Here is a 17,357-nt window from a genome sequence, read left to right on the forward strand (position 1 = left end):
GGTGTAATCGGCAAAGTAGATATCGACTCAGCATGGGGTGCTCACAAACACACACACACAAACACACACACACACACACACACACACACACACACACACACACAGTACCCCTACAGCTCAATCAGACCCTCCCAAAAGGCACTGAGGTGCATCGCTGAAATCCAAACCCTGCACAGACAGCACACTTCACTGCTGAGAGGCCGAGCAGCTCATCCTGAAAGATGTAATTTCTCAGGGAGAAGGATGGTGTGGGGGGGGAAGACGGGACCAAAGTGGGCTGGAGGTGGAAGAGATAAAGAGAAGACTTGAAATAAAATAAAAGAAGTGGAGGAACAAGCATCTGCTGGTACTTTTACGCGTCGGACTGTGGTTGATATACTGTAGTGTTATAATGCAGAAGGGAGGCTCGAGGAAGAAGTAGTTTGCTATTAGTTCATAAAAAAGTCATTTTTAAAGCAGCTGCAAATATATCACGCAAAGCACAGAGAATATGAATATTTCCTCTCTGTAATGTTCTTCCTGTGTTCACAGATATTTCCTTTGGCACCTCCAGTTTCCTCCCACTTTGCAAATATGTGCAGGTCTAATGAGACTGGAGACTCAAATTTGCTCATTAATGTGAATGTCAGTGTGAGGGTGTGTGTCTGTACTCGCTCTGAGCAAATTGACCTGTCCAGGTCGTTTCCATGCCTTCAGCCCAGTGCATGCTGGGATTGGCTCGTAGTATCCCTGAATATGATAGTTAGGGAAAATGTATGAATGAATGAAAATTTGCTACACCCTCAATGGTGTCTTATATTTTTATATATTCCAACCAGTCCGAGGTATTAGTGCTTTATGATCCTTACAAGACTAAAAGAGGAAATGTGTCACAGCCACCATGTTTGCCATCTTGGCGGTGTGTGTATGCGTGTGTGTAAGTGTGTGTGTGTGTGTGTATGGGGGGGTGGTAATTATGTGTGTACCCTCTTGGCAGTTGAGAGTCATTAAAAAGGGGCGTGAGGGAGCCATCCAGCGGTTTCTTGTCATTAATGAAAAACAGCACTGACAACCGCAGGAAATCACAAATACACACTATAAACACAAGATGAAGCACAAAATCCAAATACACCCATTGGCTGTTTTGTCTTTGGCTCTTGGCTCCCTGCTACTAACACTTTTTTCTAATCTTCTTTCCGGTCATATTAAGAGTGATGACCCTATAAACACCCATAAAGACAACATCCATATGTGAAGCAGAACAAACTATTTCTTTCTGGTGGTTTATTTAAAGTTTGAAATAAACACGAATGGATTGCATAGTTTTCTCGAACTCTACTCTGTGATAAAACCATGCACGATGGCGATCTAAACGTCAGAGATGGTCATTGCGGGTGGGCTGTGAATAGGTGGAAGACAGATGAGGAAGTTGTGTGACAAGCCGTTCAATCACCCCCTTTACTTCCTGTGCCAACAACCCTCATCACTTCCAGGCGAGTGTCTTTAAAGAGGATGTGTTGTGCTCGGAGCTGCTCTGCACTTTCTCAACCACAGCTCCATCACTTCAAACACAGCGTCCCTCAACTGTTTGTTTACAGGCTGCACAGCATTGATTGTATGGCAAACAGTGTGTAGGCCTGAGCACAGAACATACAGCACATGAGGAACCCTTGGCCATCGGTTCAGGAGCCAGTTTGATCCCTTTCTCTGCTCAAGGCTGTCATCTAGTGGCACCGATTATAATGGTGCAAGAAAGAATTAGCTCTGAAGTTGCTTTATCATTAGTTGCAAAATAAAGGATTCGCAGGATTTGCCCCTCGCTTCTCTCACAGCCCCCTCTTGGTTCCCTGTCTCACTCCTCTGCTTTCTCCCGAGCGTGGCTTGAGTTTCACACAGCTGCGTGAGCTGTGAACCCCTGTGGTGATTTGTAGCACTATAATGGCTCATCCACTGCTGTGCTGCTCCTCCCAGACCCTGAGATAACAGCTCTCACCTTACCCCGATCCGCAGCTGAAGGGGCTGCGGAGGGCTATCAGGGGTGGATGAGGGCGCCGGTGATGACCTCAGGGGCGGGGGAGGCAAGGAGAGAAGGGGCGGAGGACTTGCAGGTGTCCAAACCTCGCTGGCTACAGACAGGTGCACTGCACCTGTGCCACATACGTATGTTCAGTCACTCATGTGTGTGTGTGTGTGTGTGTGTGTGTGTGTGTGTATCTGGAAAATCCTGAACTCCAGCTGTGCGCATTTTCTCTTTGGCCTTCACACACTTCCCTACCTTTTGATAACCCTTATCACACACACACACACACACACACACACACACACACACACACACACACACACACACACACACACACACACACACACACACACACACACACACACACACACACACACACACACACACACACACACACAACACACAAACACACACTCTCTGCCTATAAATCGTGGATTTTATCAACTATGACTTTGGGATGAAAACCAATGGCCCTGCAGAATTGAACTTCATGTCATGTCTTTTGAAAGTGAATGCACTGCTTCATTCGTGCTTCACACCCACTCCGGACTAATTGCAGTAAAGAAACATTATTTCTTCGTAGTCAAATGTGATTACAGCTAAAATATACTTTGCATGACCTGTTGCCCGATGACCCAACCCCAGATACACACTCATACAAAGCTAATTTATTTTTCATTTATTATCAGGTCAACAGGTATTGTTCACTGGTCGACAAATGTGTGGCACCGCCATCCATTGCAATCACAGCTAACCATTACTCATAAAGACATCATGTCTATAACATCCTCCTCTGACTGTCCAGCTTGGCTCCTGTAAAAGGCAACACATTTCACTTACTGAACTTCTCTATCTCTACTTTGCTATTTGCTTCCGTAATCTGAATAAATTGTGTTAAAGTTGAACAATCCATTTCTATAGTGGCACTTTCTCTATCATAAACCCATCACAATCTGCAATCAAAACCATCAAGTAAAAGTAACAATCATTATTGTTATTTGGTTCAAATTTTGTATTATATGTTTAGATTTAAGTTTGCTGCACATGTGGGTTGTACATTTTGTGCCCACTAAGCCTTTTTGTGTTCCAGCTGATTCAGCAGTCTGAAGGTTTCTATCAGATTTCGGACAGAGGGGAGTTTAATCAGGAGCCATTGTTCCGAACGAGCGGCCCGCTCCTCCTGCAGGGAGTTTGTCTTTGAGAGAAAAGAGAGGAGTAAAGGGCAGAGGTGAGATGGGTGAGGAGGGGAAGGAGAGGGCTGGGAGACGGGAGGTGGACAAAGGAAGTGGAGGAGGAGGAATTTAACTAATGTATAATATATATATATGAAATATGGACAGATGAAAAGTTAAGACTTAAGTAAATCAAAGAAGGACCTAATTGTATTTATTATGTCACAAACCAGTGGCTGGAAAATTACGATTTTATACAGGTTCGATCTCAAACCTATTTTATTGTCACTGAATTAAATCAGGAAACAAAACCAGATCTAACAAGTAGGACACACACACACACACACACACACACACACACACACACACACACACACACACACACACACACACACACAGACAGAATTTCCTCAACGTCTGGACTGCATTACACAGTGTCGAGAGGAAACCCCCTCCTCCCTAATTATAGTCTGCATCATTGGAGACTGAGGGCTCTCGAGAAAACGTTTTATCACTGTATTGTGGCAGAGAGAACACACACACACACACATACACACACACACATACACACACACACAATAATACACAGCGGCAGCATTAAAACTACCACCATGAGCATTGAGGGGTCTTCTTATGTGGCAAAAATTGCACTTATTTACAAGTGACGGGAAATTAAATGCCAAGAGAGAGAGGACAGAAGCAACGAGCACAGAAAGACGAGGTCTCTCACTGCGGCATCATTTGATTACGCCCGATGCTGATGGACAACTGAAGGGCACTGTGGGAACTGTAAACAAAAGGCACCACAAACGATGGCGAGCGGAGTATCATGTGATGGGGCCTGGAACCCTCTGCCTGAACAGGGAAGTGTGGTGGAGAAGGCAGAGGCCCAACCGATAAACAGAGTGAAGGGGTAATGTACATAAAGGCCCGCTGCGTCGCTCGCAGGAGATGAATAATGAGCCGGCCTGTGGTTGGAAAACAACAAAAGCTGCTGACTAACTGTAGCGGTGTGTGGTGAGGTGGAGACGCTCTGTCATCTGGGCTCTGGCCTGCGCGGGGGGGCCTCTTCCACCTAAACATGCTGTGTATGAATACAGCAGGACTGTGGCTCTAAGTGTAGGTACACTCTATATGGTTTAGTAGCACCTTTTCTTAATACTAATAAATCCTTAAAAAATACAATCAAAATGAGAGCCAGTCCATAGCAAGGTGGTACATCAGGCCTGTAACTACGTAAGAGGTCAATTAAAGACAGTGCTAATAGTTATACTGTAGTAAATACCCTTCTTAATTCAAATAGATGTATTTACAACAGAGATACCGATACTGTCAACAACTTGACATTTAAATTGCAACTTTCTGTTGACGTGACGCACTGATCAGCCTGTGGTATTCTTTTCAGAATGTTCTATGTGGCTCTGGGGGAGCTTTGTTAAAACATGACACTATACCCCTGATTATGTCAACAGGATAATCACAACAAAAAGATTGGTAGGATTTGGAATTCGAAAGATGTGGAGTTTTGCCTTTCACATGTGAGAGAAACGCAGCAGTGTAGGGATCAGGTCAGGGTCGGTCAGGACAACTGGAACATCTCAGAAGCGTTCAGCTGAGGGGTGATGCCCGAGTACAGAACTGCAGGAGGCAGGACATGATATATAAATTCCACTCTGGAGATTACGTTTTTTTGTGTCTACACCACATCGACACCAACATCGGCCTCTATCACCAAAAGAACTCGAATCTGGAGATTTTTCCAAGTTGACATCGTCGCCTCTGCTACATGTACGACAAGTCATTTTCCGACATTTGTGTCTGTTGTGAAAATAGCTAGAGATCAGTGCATGTCTGAAAGCAGCCCTGGGGAGTTAAGGATTCAATGTTCTGGGAGCTTAAACCGTATAAATCTTATCCATCTTATATCAGGATATCACAGCCTCTGTTGTTTTAATTTGGACCATTCAATTAATTCTCTTTTACAAGTATTTCTTATGTAAGTAAATCACTGCAATTTAAATGTAAGGCTTTAGACTGTATGCCCATGTAATAGTTGTCTGCATTTTCCATTCCACATGTCAGGTACATGTGTGGTTGCTCTAGTTGTAACCCCCTTTTACAAGAAAATTTGAAAATTTGGAAAGATTTTATCCATTTATTTGCAAAATAATAAGTACAGGCTTAAAAGTAATAACAATTAAAATAGTAAGAAAGATTAAAAAAAGCACAATTATAACAATTAAGTTTACACTTTGTTACTCTCTTGAATCCACTACCAAACTGATTCGTGGTCTGTCTTTCGGGTAAGACACTGAAAAGTTGCTGATCTCCTGAGGCATCAAATTATTCTCCATTCAAATCAGATTTGTTCTCCTCCTTCCTCTTGTTGACTCCGCTGAAATACTTCTCTCTGAAGGCGTTGTGTCCCTGGAAGGGGCTGAAGCGTGGATCCGCCAGATGAGCCAGGCTGTCGAACTCCTGCAAAGAGACAAACTCAGAGATCATCGTACTGCACTAACTTAGCCCTGCTCCCGAGAAGTGTTGCTCGTTTTCCCAAATTAAGGAGCTTTCATAAGACATTGCATCATTATATGGATTGTAATATGTGCTTGAAAAGATCAGTTTTTATGAGTTAAATCCAAATTTGTATCCAGCTTCCTGGGACATTTTCCTGTTCAGATTCAGATCAAATTCTGCTAATAAAAACGAAACTGGACAAGTAAAAATAGTCTGTATTTATAAAGTGCTTCTCTAGTCTTGATAATCCCTCAAAGTGCTTCACAGTACAGTTCTGCTTTTCACACACATACATACAGTGCACCAATGGGCAGCACTTTCTCTATCACACATCCCTTACACACTGCTGTCAGGGGTTTAGTATCTTAGGCTACTTTGGCACGCGGAATGTGGGAGACAGTGATTGAACCTCCAACCCGCTGGACAACCCGCTATACCTCAAGAGCCACAGCCGACATGTATATGCCTTTTTCTTCAAAAGGAGCCCATGTGCAGATTTGATAACACCATATTAATACATATGTCATCTTGAAGGCTCTCTTCTCTTTCCCAGTCTATGAAGCTCCTCCCGCCACATGTCTGTATATTATCCCAAGGTTTGCATAACTTCTCCATGTTTGTATGTCGGAGCAGGGCTGCGCTCTTGTGTCTGAACAATGTATATGAACTGTTATGAATCCCTACAACTAAACAGTTTGTCTTGGCTGTAAGGTAGCCGTTGGTCAACGGAGGGATGAAGGGAGAAAAAAAAGAAACAGAGATGCTGGGAGGAGGAATAATGAGGTGAGTTGAGTTGGACAGGATGACTCTGATGCTGGGGCCTGTAAGTTTTCAGCTAACACCTCTCGTTCGCTTGCTGATACTGCCAAGCAAACTAAAAACTGTTTCCATGACCACGTGGAGAAAAAAACTCAGAGCAGTAACAAGACTAACAAACCTAACCATGACCCCAGATGAAGAAGAATAGAGGGGCATGACTACAACCAACTGACACAGTGGAAATAATCACTCGGACTTTGTCAACAATTATACAGGTGGAGGGATCCATATAACTAATGTGAAATACGTATTTGTCTAATTTAACAATATGTCATGACCCATAAATTAAAAAGATCTGAGCGTTTTCTGCACTAGTTAGGCATAACCAGCAATTAGCCTGGCCCCGCTTTACTGTCAAAACACTGGAAGAGTGTGAGTCCACACATGTCATAGACATGCAAACCCATTCAAGTGTTCGCCCTGATGCGGACTGAGACATATTGGGAAAGGAAAAAACCAGCGAGAGATACCAGTCAGATAAGATCAAACAAGTGTGTGTGCGTGTCATACGAGGCCCTTTATGGGAGCAATTTGGGGTTTTGAAGTGGAGCGGATGACAGATCCAAAGATGGATTGTTTTCCATACGATGTGATTAAGCCATTTAGGGTTTCAGTATAAAAGACATGAGCCAATGGCAGCCAGATGGTGAGGATTAACCCGAGACAGCCAGAGAGACACCATCACTTCCACTGGGATGACATGTCAAAAAACATACACAGGCATATCCTGCATACATGTAAATGGCACCTACTTATGTGGTTACATATACATTGTACAAACGTATGCTTTACAAATTAAAAAAAACACGGCACAGGCGGAAACACCAGTGCTCTCTGTCTACATAAAAGTCACATCTATGTTGCTGTTCATGCTCACACATACAAAAAAGGTTGAACAAAATCTGCTGTACGCACAAGTTGCTATGTGCAAATGTGTTGTCATTTATGCTACGTGACCACGTTGCATAACTTAAAACAATATATTTACACTGTATGTTTAAATGTATGTTTCCTGAGCACACGTGGGCATGGTGGTCTTAAAATGAGGTGGAGAGGAGTTATATGAGCACATCACATCAAAGGGATGGATTATAGGTTAGGGAGCTGCTTTTGTGTTTTATCCTCGTAAGTTAAAATCATATCTTTATCAACACAGATCTCATCCATGGCCTCCCTGGAATCGAACTGGGGGAGATCCATCAGAGCAACAACGAACCCCTTGGAGGTGGAACATGTTTGGCATGAATCATCAGATACATTTTCTCTTACCCTTTTGCCATTTGAATGATTAATAAATTCAGCTCCAATGCACACACATTCAGAAGCATAAGCACACACCTCTGGCTCCTTGATCTTCTCCATGGTGATGAGGCGTCGTGATGTGTGGCTGGAGAGCATCTGCTCACAGTTACTGATGAGCCGGAGACATGGATTAAGAGGAACCGTCTCCTCACAGTATCTGGAAAGGACAAACACACAAAGTTATTCATCTCCAAAAGGACACAGCAAGACGGGCGTAGAGCACTTTCCTTCTTTTGGGCATGATGAACTGACTGGGAACACTTAGAGAAATAGATGAGAGGAACTTGTCAGGCCCCGGTGACAGTTCAGTTCGTCAGGAGGAAGTAAAAAAAAGTCTCTCTGGACACAGGGACCAATCCTGTCAAAATTACAACCCAATTTTAGTTTCTCTGCCTTCTTTGCCAACAACTTTCTCACTAAATCCCTGCACATGTGACCGGTGGAGCGAGACCACAGCTGACACAGCTTTCTGTGCACAGATGATGCTGGAAAAAGTGACTCTGACCCGACAGGTCGACCGCTGCTCTGTCATCACAGCCTGGCCAGGTTAGGAACCATTACCAGCACATGAGGTATGCGTTTGCATATTTTTGTCGGTAGCACTTTCTCCTGCACCATCCCTGGAAGCGACGGTCTAGAATCAAAGCTGGATTTGCATGTCACTGTTTGTCTGCTCTATTACCATGTCTACATGCAGGGCCTCGTTGCGGCGAGGCGATAACTCTCTCCTGCCAATCAGGAGTTGTTAGCAGTCAGCCTGACCCAATGGAATGGTGCTAACCTCTAAGAGGTGGAGGTGAGGGTCGTCTTTCATCTTCACTGCTTATTCTTTATTAAAGCTGATTTTATAGAGGGCACCTTCACAAAGGCTGAAACTGATCACTGACTATTTTGTTTTAAACTATTTTCTTTTCCTTATATTAATGAGCCATGAAGATGCACTTACATTTGACGAGACAGTCACATAAATATCCGAATAGGACACAAGATTATTTCCTGCCCACTCTGATTGCATCACTGGATCAGCTCCCTTCTCGTTACTGATAATTTTTAAAATCATAAAAAAAAACTATATGAACATATAACGCAATGCATTGTAAAAATGTAAAGTAGAATAATTAGTAAAGATATTTGCTGATATTTGTGTTCGGAGAAAAAGTAAAAAAAAAAGTAACCACAAATAAATCTACAGAAAATACAGATAACACAGTAAATGTACTTTGTTACATCCCACCACTGGAAGCAATGAACAACGGCCTTTAGTTTAAGTGTCGAATAACTAAATGAATGATTGGCTAAAATGTCAGAAAAAATATACTGAGGTGAAAAATGATGGGCTGAAAATGAAACATTTGTACTCAACGACACAAGTATCACCTTACTTCGGACAATTTAACTTTTTACCCTACGTCTTCACTTCGCTTGTTTATGTTGTAATTAGGTGAGTTTATGGCTGTGCTGACTGATGCTCCATCGTCTGTCTTTATACGTTTTCTTTCTGTCGTATATATTATTAAAAGGGGGAGACAGGGAAGACAGTTTAAGGGGTCTAACCTGATGTAGGTGCCGTCTCTTGCTGACAGGACTTTGTGTCCCCTTTCATCACACACACACACACACACACACACACACACACACAACTCCCCTTTCTCATGAGGCAGACAGACACACACAATCCCCACTGCTTCTATCACAGCCATAGCCATGGATACACACATATGTGGGGGTGATAGAAACCTGATATCTCCCCTGTAGAGCCCCAGATTAGGCCCAGGAGACAGGCTACGTCTGAGCTTACACACACAGACATACATATTGAAAAACACACGTTGGGATTGTGCACAGAAACACACACACACTCGTAGGTTGGCGTGCAGACCACAAGGACAGATAGTTCACATATCTGACTTGGCTGGCCTCAGACGTTTATTTTGGCTCAGTGCTCTGACAGGCACAGAGTCGAGCACCGGTAGATGAGTAGCAAAGACAAATGTGTGAACATGACGACACACATGTATGCATGTGCTCATATTCCAGACCACACACATCCAAGCCTATTTAGAAACATAAACTATGCCACGCTTTCCCTTAAAGTAGCAGTTTCTAGATGAGTTCGATGATACACTGACTTGGAATAGGGAAAATTATGCAGCTTTCATTCCCAGTGCAACCTTAATACCCTAAGCCCTGATAATCGCTGCTTAAGTTAGAAAAATCAGCCCCGAGAAGATCAAGGGTAATGCTGAACTGTAGAACAATTAAAAGGTATCTCCAATATTCAGTGAGGAAATATATAGATGAAGAATTCTAAATAGAGTTTGGTGTATTTGTTGTAGCAGCACCTCTTCTTTTTCAAGAAGCCGGGGATCATGGGTAATGTCCAACTTTTAGTTGTGTTTCTGTTCCGTTTATCGGACTATGCCGTCAAGAGATTGATTGGCCTTGTATTTTTATTTTTCGCACACAATGCCGAACAGAGCCGAATAAATCCCTACATAGCGCTGCAGAGGGCGCTGTAGCTCAGTAAATATTACATGGTGTTGCTTTAAATAGACAAATTCAAAGGGATGTGAATAAAAGTCAAAGATTTGCAAGAAGTGTTTAGTACATTTGTACTTTTTCACAAACACACTTGGAGAAAAGGAGAGGATGCACGATGGTCGTATTGCATTCCCGGTCCTATAATCAGGGCCCTGAAGGAGTCTCAGCCCTGCAGGCTTTTTCTTCAGTAACTGCCATCGTCTCTTGTGGTTGTAAACCTGAACAGTCAAACACCTGCACTTCCAGTCAGCACTTACACTTTCTGCTTAAAACGCAGAACATCCAACAATGTACAACTCTGTTTCAGAGGAGCCTTCTTACATGTGGCCAACTCCCTCACTGTCAGTTGTGGTTTACTGAGGCCAAGCTGTATGGGCGGGAAACCCTCAACACACCTGAACACTGTCATGCACACAGGTGGTTACATAAAGAGGTCCATGTTTTATAGGAGTGGGAATGGAATAGTGCTGAAGGGAAACGCTCAAAGGTAAAACAAAAAACAAGTGGGAAAGTGAAGTGGAAGCTCTTTTTGTGTTTCTAATGGATTTACAAAGCCAGGTTAAATTATATGTAACTTTTGGATTTTATAAAAGTTACCTTTTTTATAATATGATCCGTCTTTTCTTCATGTTGTTAGGTTATTTAAGAAATTCATGTTGTCAATAATAGTTTTGGAGGTTGTGCTCTGCATTTTAAGTCTGTATCGTGCAGTTGTGGTTTATGGTATAAGTCTGCCCCCTATTGATAGAAACTATTATTTGAAGAATAGCATAATTTTAAAAACAGGGCTCTCCATTGTTACCACAGTTTACCCTGTTTTATAAATAGAATGTATGTGGACATAAATCTTTTTGCACCAAGGCATGTTTTAAACAGAAAAAATATAAGTCATATATGAAGTGTCAGTAAGACAGTCAGTTATGACAGATACAGACATCAGCATGCTTAACTCAGCCTGAATGTAACTGTCAGAGGCTGAATTCAAACATAAACTACAAAAAACCATGATTGTGAACAGGCTCAACATACAGTAAGTTTGCAGACTCACTCTGGCCTGTAGACAGGCAGCCAATAGACGAGCCGTCCACCAATAACCAGGTGAAGAGCTGAGAAGTTTAACAGGTCTGTGAAGATGTCACTGAGATGGTACGCCTGTGAGACGGGGACGTGAGACTCTAAATATCTGGGTAGAAGATTGAAAAAAATGTGAACAGGGTTAGAACAGAGTTACGATGACAAATACACTTTTGACAGTTAATTAAAACGATTTGTTTTACAGTTGCAGAGATTGTTTAAGGATCTAATGGAAAGTAGCTCTCGAGCACATGTCAGGCTTATGCTTTTAAAAATTATCTCAGAGAAACAGGCCCAGCCAATATTACTGTCTGATATCAGTGTTGGTAAGATAGAGGGTGAACTTACATGCCGTCCGCAGGTTTAGTCACGTCTTTGTGGGAGCCTGTTCGCCTTGTGGACTCACGGATACCATATGGAGCTGTAAACAAAAGACAAGAACTCACAATTCAAATTATGCACAGTCCTTGAAATATGTCTGTTTTATTTCATTACGACATCTGCATTATTTCTTGAAAAATACACAAATATAATGAAAAACACCCCATTGAGATAAGGTAAGTGAATACAAAAATCCTGGATCTGTCACCTAAATGTAATCTAGAAGCCCATACACCACCGTGCCACCAAGTTTCAATAAAAACTGGAGCTGTGAAAAATAACGCGTTAACGCGTTATGATTAAATTACAGGATTAATTCTTTTTTTTTTTTAACGCATTTAACGCATGCGCAGAAGGACCTTCCAATTCCGCCGCCTCTGCACTAGTTGCCGCTCGCCGGGTGACGCGGAAGCGACGCCGAAGCGAGGCGTAAGCGCAGCGCCAATCCTCTGGCTCCCATCCACTCCCATGTTAAACCGCAGCGCTGAACACACCGGAGGCTGAAGCGTAGCGTTGTGCCGCGGCTGCCTAGCGCCGTGAAGCGATCGTTTCGGCGTCGAGTCTATTTTTTCCGCTTGACGCGAGCGTATCGCGACAGGAAACACACTGAAAAATGATTTTAAACGATATAGATGACATATTTTATATGATATAAATGATCAAATATGCATCCCATACTTTGTATTCACGTTCTGTTGTCTTGGAGTTTTAATTTTACCACTTTTACCAAGCACATTATTTAATGTCCCCCTCTGCCCATCCACTACAGCCACACAAGCAGTCATAAAGATAAAAAGAGAGGGGGGGGGGGCTACGTATTCTCCACATAGGCTTGAGTGGAGAATACGTAATTTACCCTCGACACCCGACATTTACCGGAGCTAACAGCGGAGAAGTTCTTCAACATGGATGACATTAAATTAATCATTGAAGTGGAGAAGTAACTTGAGTTGTTGATTCTCAGCATATGTTGTATAAAGACAACACCAAAAAAGACACATGTTGGGATGCTGTTGCAGTTAATGTTGGAGCAACAAGTAAGTATATGCTTGAAATAAATGATTAAATGCCGTTTTTACTGCAGGCTGATAACAGCAGAAGTATGTGATATTATAAGTAATGCGCGGCGCTTCGGCGTCGCTACCGCGTCCGGTGTGACCAGCCAAGCGCCGGCGCGCCAGGGATTAGCGCTTACAATAAATGAACAACATTTTTGGCTTCAGCGTCGCTTCCGCGTCCGGTGTGAACCCGGCGTAACCACCGCAACGCGAAGCATGTGTTGGTCGGCGAGGGGCGTTCAAGTGGAATGCGCCAAACCAGACTCACTCGCAGGACACATTGTGCAAAAGAAGCGGTCAGCTTTACTGTCAGAGAATTTGAACAAGTTAGTTTGCCTCACCAACTGGCTAAAGACCGAGTAGCTAAGAGGGCCTTTAGAGGCATTAGATTGTATCATGGTGTGGTTAATGGTTGTGTGACAAAAAATATAAAAAATGTCAACCATCCTATGGCTAAGAAGCTCAAATAATTTCTGTTTGATTTAAAAAAAAAAAAGTTTTATTCAACCACACAATGGCTAAGGAGCCCGAATATTGTTTAGGATGAAGATTATATTAATGTTCCATATGGAAAAGCAATGATAACTGCTGAAGAACTGCTGAGTTGCAGCACAAAAGAAAAGTTAAATGTCATAAATCTTGTTTTCACAAAAATATTCCGAGAAAATCGGTAATGTGATTAATCATGATTAATCCATAGAAACCTGTGATTAATTTGATTAAACATTTTAATCATTTCACAGCCCTAATAAAAACTGATTCATGTTAACATAACGTCCTTGGTGGAGGTAAAAAAAGACGAGGAGAAAGGAACCTAAAGCCTGCAGAAGTGTAGCTGGAGCACAGGCTGGTCGAATACAGCAAAAAACTATAATCCAGTGTGGGTTGAACACTACAAGTAAAATGTGTACAAGTAAAGCAGATAATGTCTACACAGGTGGTTTGGCAAAGTTTCAGGTTTATGGACAAGCACCGATTTGGATATGTTGTCTCAGAATACGTCTACCAGGACAAAATGTTAACAGCCCCATCTAAAAAAATAAGCAGCTAGAATTATACCACAGTTACGAAACATGAACAAAAGGTTTTCATACTCTGAATTTCTAAAACGTTAAATGTGTTTGTTAAGAACTTAAACAGCACCTACGATCAGTAATAATGGCGTCGAACAGAGCAGCCTCCCTCCACACAGACTTGGATGCATCGGACACCATCACATCCACATACATCTTCTCTTTGCCATATTGCCGCAGGTTAGCTCTGATATTCTCATCGGGTCCTCGCCATTTCTGGTTTGTACGGCTCGAGCGACCTGAACAACAAACGCACATTTAGGAAATCTCGATGATATCAACGTAAAAATAAGTAAGCTCAGAGTAGACCAAACTTACCTCTGCCGTGAATGGTGTTGTAATCAATGTCAATTCCACAGACATAGGCTCCAAAATGAGAACATGCTACCAACAGGCTTCCTGAAACAGAGACAAAGAACTGACTCAGGATGTCCCACACAGGTGGAAGTCTGTGGGTGAGGGGCAGTGGCAGAAATAACTCACCTGTGCCAACAAAGGGGTCAAAAACCAGGTCATTCTCCTTGACCCCAGCGTGGTTTGCCATGATGAATGACAGGCCGGCATCCATACTGGTGTTTCCTATGAAGTGTCTGTTCTTCACACTGTGGGAGCGAATCAGTTCACGCTGGCCGTCCGCTATCTGGTACAGGATGAGGAGTGTTCAGCTGCAGGTTAGCTTTTCTTATGATTCTTCTGATGCAAGCAAAAAGTCCTGAGTCTCACCCATCGGCCAAAGTATATGTAGTATGGATCCTCTGGGATGTTGTTGGGGTCTGTGCCGTAATCCTCCAACAAGCAGAAGATGTGCTGGGAGCTCTTCAGGCTCACCGTGCCCTCAAATGGAAGATACTCCATAGCCTGACATGAAAGTACAGAATATGATGCTCTGAACCTATACACAAGATTACAAAGAAAATCCACTACACACATTTCTGAACACATCCCACAAATCTTAGGACTCACATTAATCCTTTTGATTCGGTCTGGAAACTCCAGAGTCTTGTTGAAAGTGTAGACGTTGATTTTGTAGGTGGAGTCCTTGTGCAGGAATGGTGTCTAGAGGAATGTGGAGGAGGAGCACAAATACAAATAAAAACATATTATTATATACTTGATTACATCAAATGGATTCCATGGATTTGTCTGCATGACACAAAACAACAATAAGCTCTGGCACCACAAACCATTAGCTCTGATGGGTAGGTCAGGAGGGATGTTCTGAGCTCACTGTGCGTCTGTCCGTGGCCCCATAACTCAAAAGCCGACCTGGAAGGCAAATGCATCTTAGACTACATCTACATTACATTCAGAACAGTGTAGAAAATATTGCCAAGGTGACAGGATCACAGATTGATGGATGCATGGCAGGGATACACTTACTTGGCACAAACTGATCTTGCCATGATGCCACGGACATCGTCCTCACACAAACCATCCAGACACCAGAAAGGAGCCTGGAGAGAAGAAGAGAGAAGTTCAGCGGCTGATGTGGCCCCTGTCATGTCATCATTCTGTAGCAACACATTTTATTAGTCACAGCAATGAAAACAAAGGAATATGAATTATTGCAAATGCACTGGACATGCAAACCTTTTCTTTGAAGTGTTCACCAGGATGGAAGGGTTTTCCTCTGAGGGCCAGCAGAGCCTTAATCTCCTGCAAGAGGGGGCGGAAAAGCTTAAATACTGACTCATGCATTTAACTCTATTGGAAAATATTACACTTACAGGCAGATTAAGGAGAAACAATGGGGATAAATTGCGTTTATAAAGTCGGGGAACGTTAAAGTTTGTGTCAGCAAGGACTAAATTATCCTGAGTTTTAATAATGCTGGAGCAACAGCAGTCTTTTGTTAGACCCTTTTCGTGAGGTAAATGCCCATGTGGGTCATTCTGTGTCAAACCATCTCACTTTTGTTTCGCACATCACAGATATTAATGGTATTTTTCAAGCAGATTTGGTCACATGAGAAAACTAAAGAACTGAAATTGCATGTGTCTTGGATATGGGCTCTGTGTCACATCTCCTTAAATACAGTTAATACAGAGAAATGGTTCTCATATCATTTTAAAGCTCTTTGCTTCACAGTTATCTGAACAGAAGGCTTTACCCAATATAAAAGAATAACAGCATTATAACAGTAATTGTAACAGTTGAAGATTTCAATTTTCACCAAAGTTAGTTAATAATATCATCAAGACCTCAATAAAGTTTGGTCTTTGGTTTTTGGTAGTTGCTGAGATATCATTATGTTTCTGAATTGGCATCGAATCACAAATTCTTACTAATTTTAGAGCAGCAGTTTGTGATCAGAACATGTTCAGACAGACAGTAAGCCAGCTTTCCAAACTAGATGTTTATTCAATTGACTGAAAGCAGTGGCCATTCTTAATTTCACTATAAGTACATCAGGAGAAAGCCCCTTTAGGTTATTTCCATTGGAAGGAGACATGTCATAACAGGAACAGAGTAAAATATATTTAAAGCAAAAACACTCAAATATCCTGATCATGATTCTGTTTCATAACAAGTGTGCATTACAACTGATGCATTCTGCAAAGTGGGTCCACTGGGGCTGGGCAATAAAACAATGTGAATAGTTATCACTGTGTAATTTTCATCAATAGCAATACAACAAAGGTTCAATATATATGTTGATTTATTGTTTATGCATTGTGAAAGCACAGTGAGGAAGAATAACACATGGCTGATACAACTCAGATTTGTCATTATCCGTAATAAAGACTAGTTTAAACCCACAACCTTGTATCAGGTGCACAGATAAGTATTTAAATGTGTTATGAATAATTATGTGCTATAACGATCAATATCCCCTGATTTGTCCATAGCATCCGGTAACTGGTCCCCGCCATGAAGACAGAACACACAGAGACAGGTCAGGTGGAGAAACGTGTTGAGGAAATGTGCTAGAAGAAACAAGATCCTCTCATGGAGCTACATCAGACAGTGAGTTGTCCCAGGTTGACAAGCTAAGTGTGTTAGCTAACACAGAGCCCCGCACGGGAGGCGGGACTCTTCCCCCACTCCACAGATGATTTAACTGTTACACGAAGGAACGGACAGAGGCCGCGAGTAGTTTATGCAGGTTACCGGTAACCTGAAGTCCAGATTATCCTGAGCCAGATGTAGCAGATACCGGAGGCGTGTTCGATTGCTGGAAGCCGCCATCTTTGCTGCGATCTCAAAATACGTCCGGCGGGAAACCCGGCTCTGAAACAACGTACCCAGGTGTCTGTTAAATTACCATAAATGGTTGAAGAATGGCCTCCTCTCTTTAGTTTATTACAACACTGAAGCTGGATTGTTCCAAATAATTTACTCAAGGTGCTCATTAAACACATGTTATGTTTACCGGCTGTTTTTCTTTGAAGAATCTTGTTATCATTGGTTATTATCACCA

General features: G+C 42.4%; 1 protein-coding gene across 1 annotated transcript; it reads right to left on the reverse strand.

Annotated features, from left to right (window-relative positions):
* Nucleotides 1-5,312: 5,312 nt before the first annotated feature.
* On the reverse strand, nt 5,313-17,148 carry trmt11 (tRNA methyltransferase 11 homolog). Its single transcript, XM_053433433.1, has 13 exons — nt 17,048-17,148; nt 15,527-15,592; nt 15,317-15,390; nt 15,121-15,202; nt 14,900-14,992; nt 14,660-14,794; nt 14,420-14,576; nt 14,255-14,335; nt 14,011-14,175; nt 11,773-11,845; nt 11,399-11,533; nt 7,846-7,966; nt 5,313-5,649 (listed from the first exon to the last, which is right to left on the reverse strand). Exons 1-13 carry the CDS (start codon nt 17,123-17,125, stop codon nt 5,515-5,517), a joined length of 1,395 nt encoding a protein of 464 aa, XP_053289408.1. The 5' UTR covers nt 17,126-17,148; the 3' UTR covers nt 5,313-5,514.
* Nucleotides 17,149-17,357: the final 209 nt, after the last annotated feature.

The sequence above is a fragment of the Pleuronectes platessa genome, chromosome 10, assembly GCF_947347685.1.
Source record: "Pleuronectes platessa chromosome 10, fPlePla1.1, whole genome shotgun sequence".
Classification (NCBI taxonomy): domain Eukaryota; kingdom Metazoa; phylum Chordata; class Actinopteri; order Pleuronectiformes; family Pleuronectidae; genus Pleuronectes; species Pleuronectes platessa.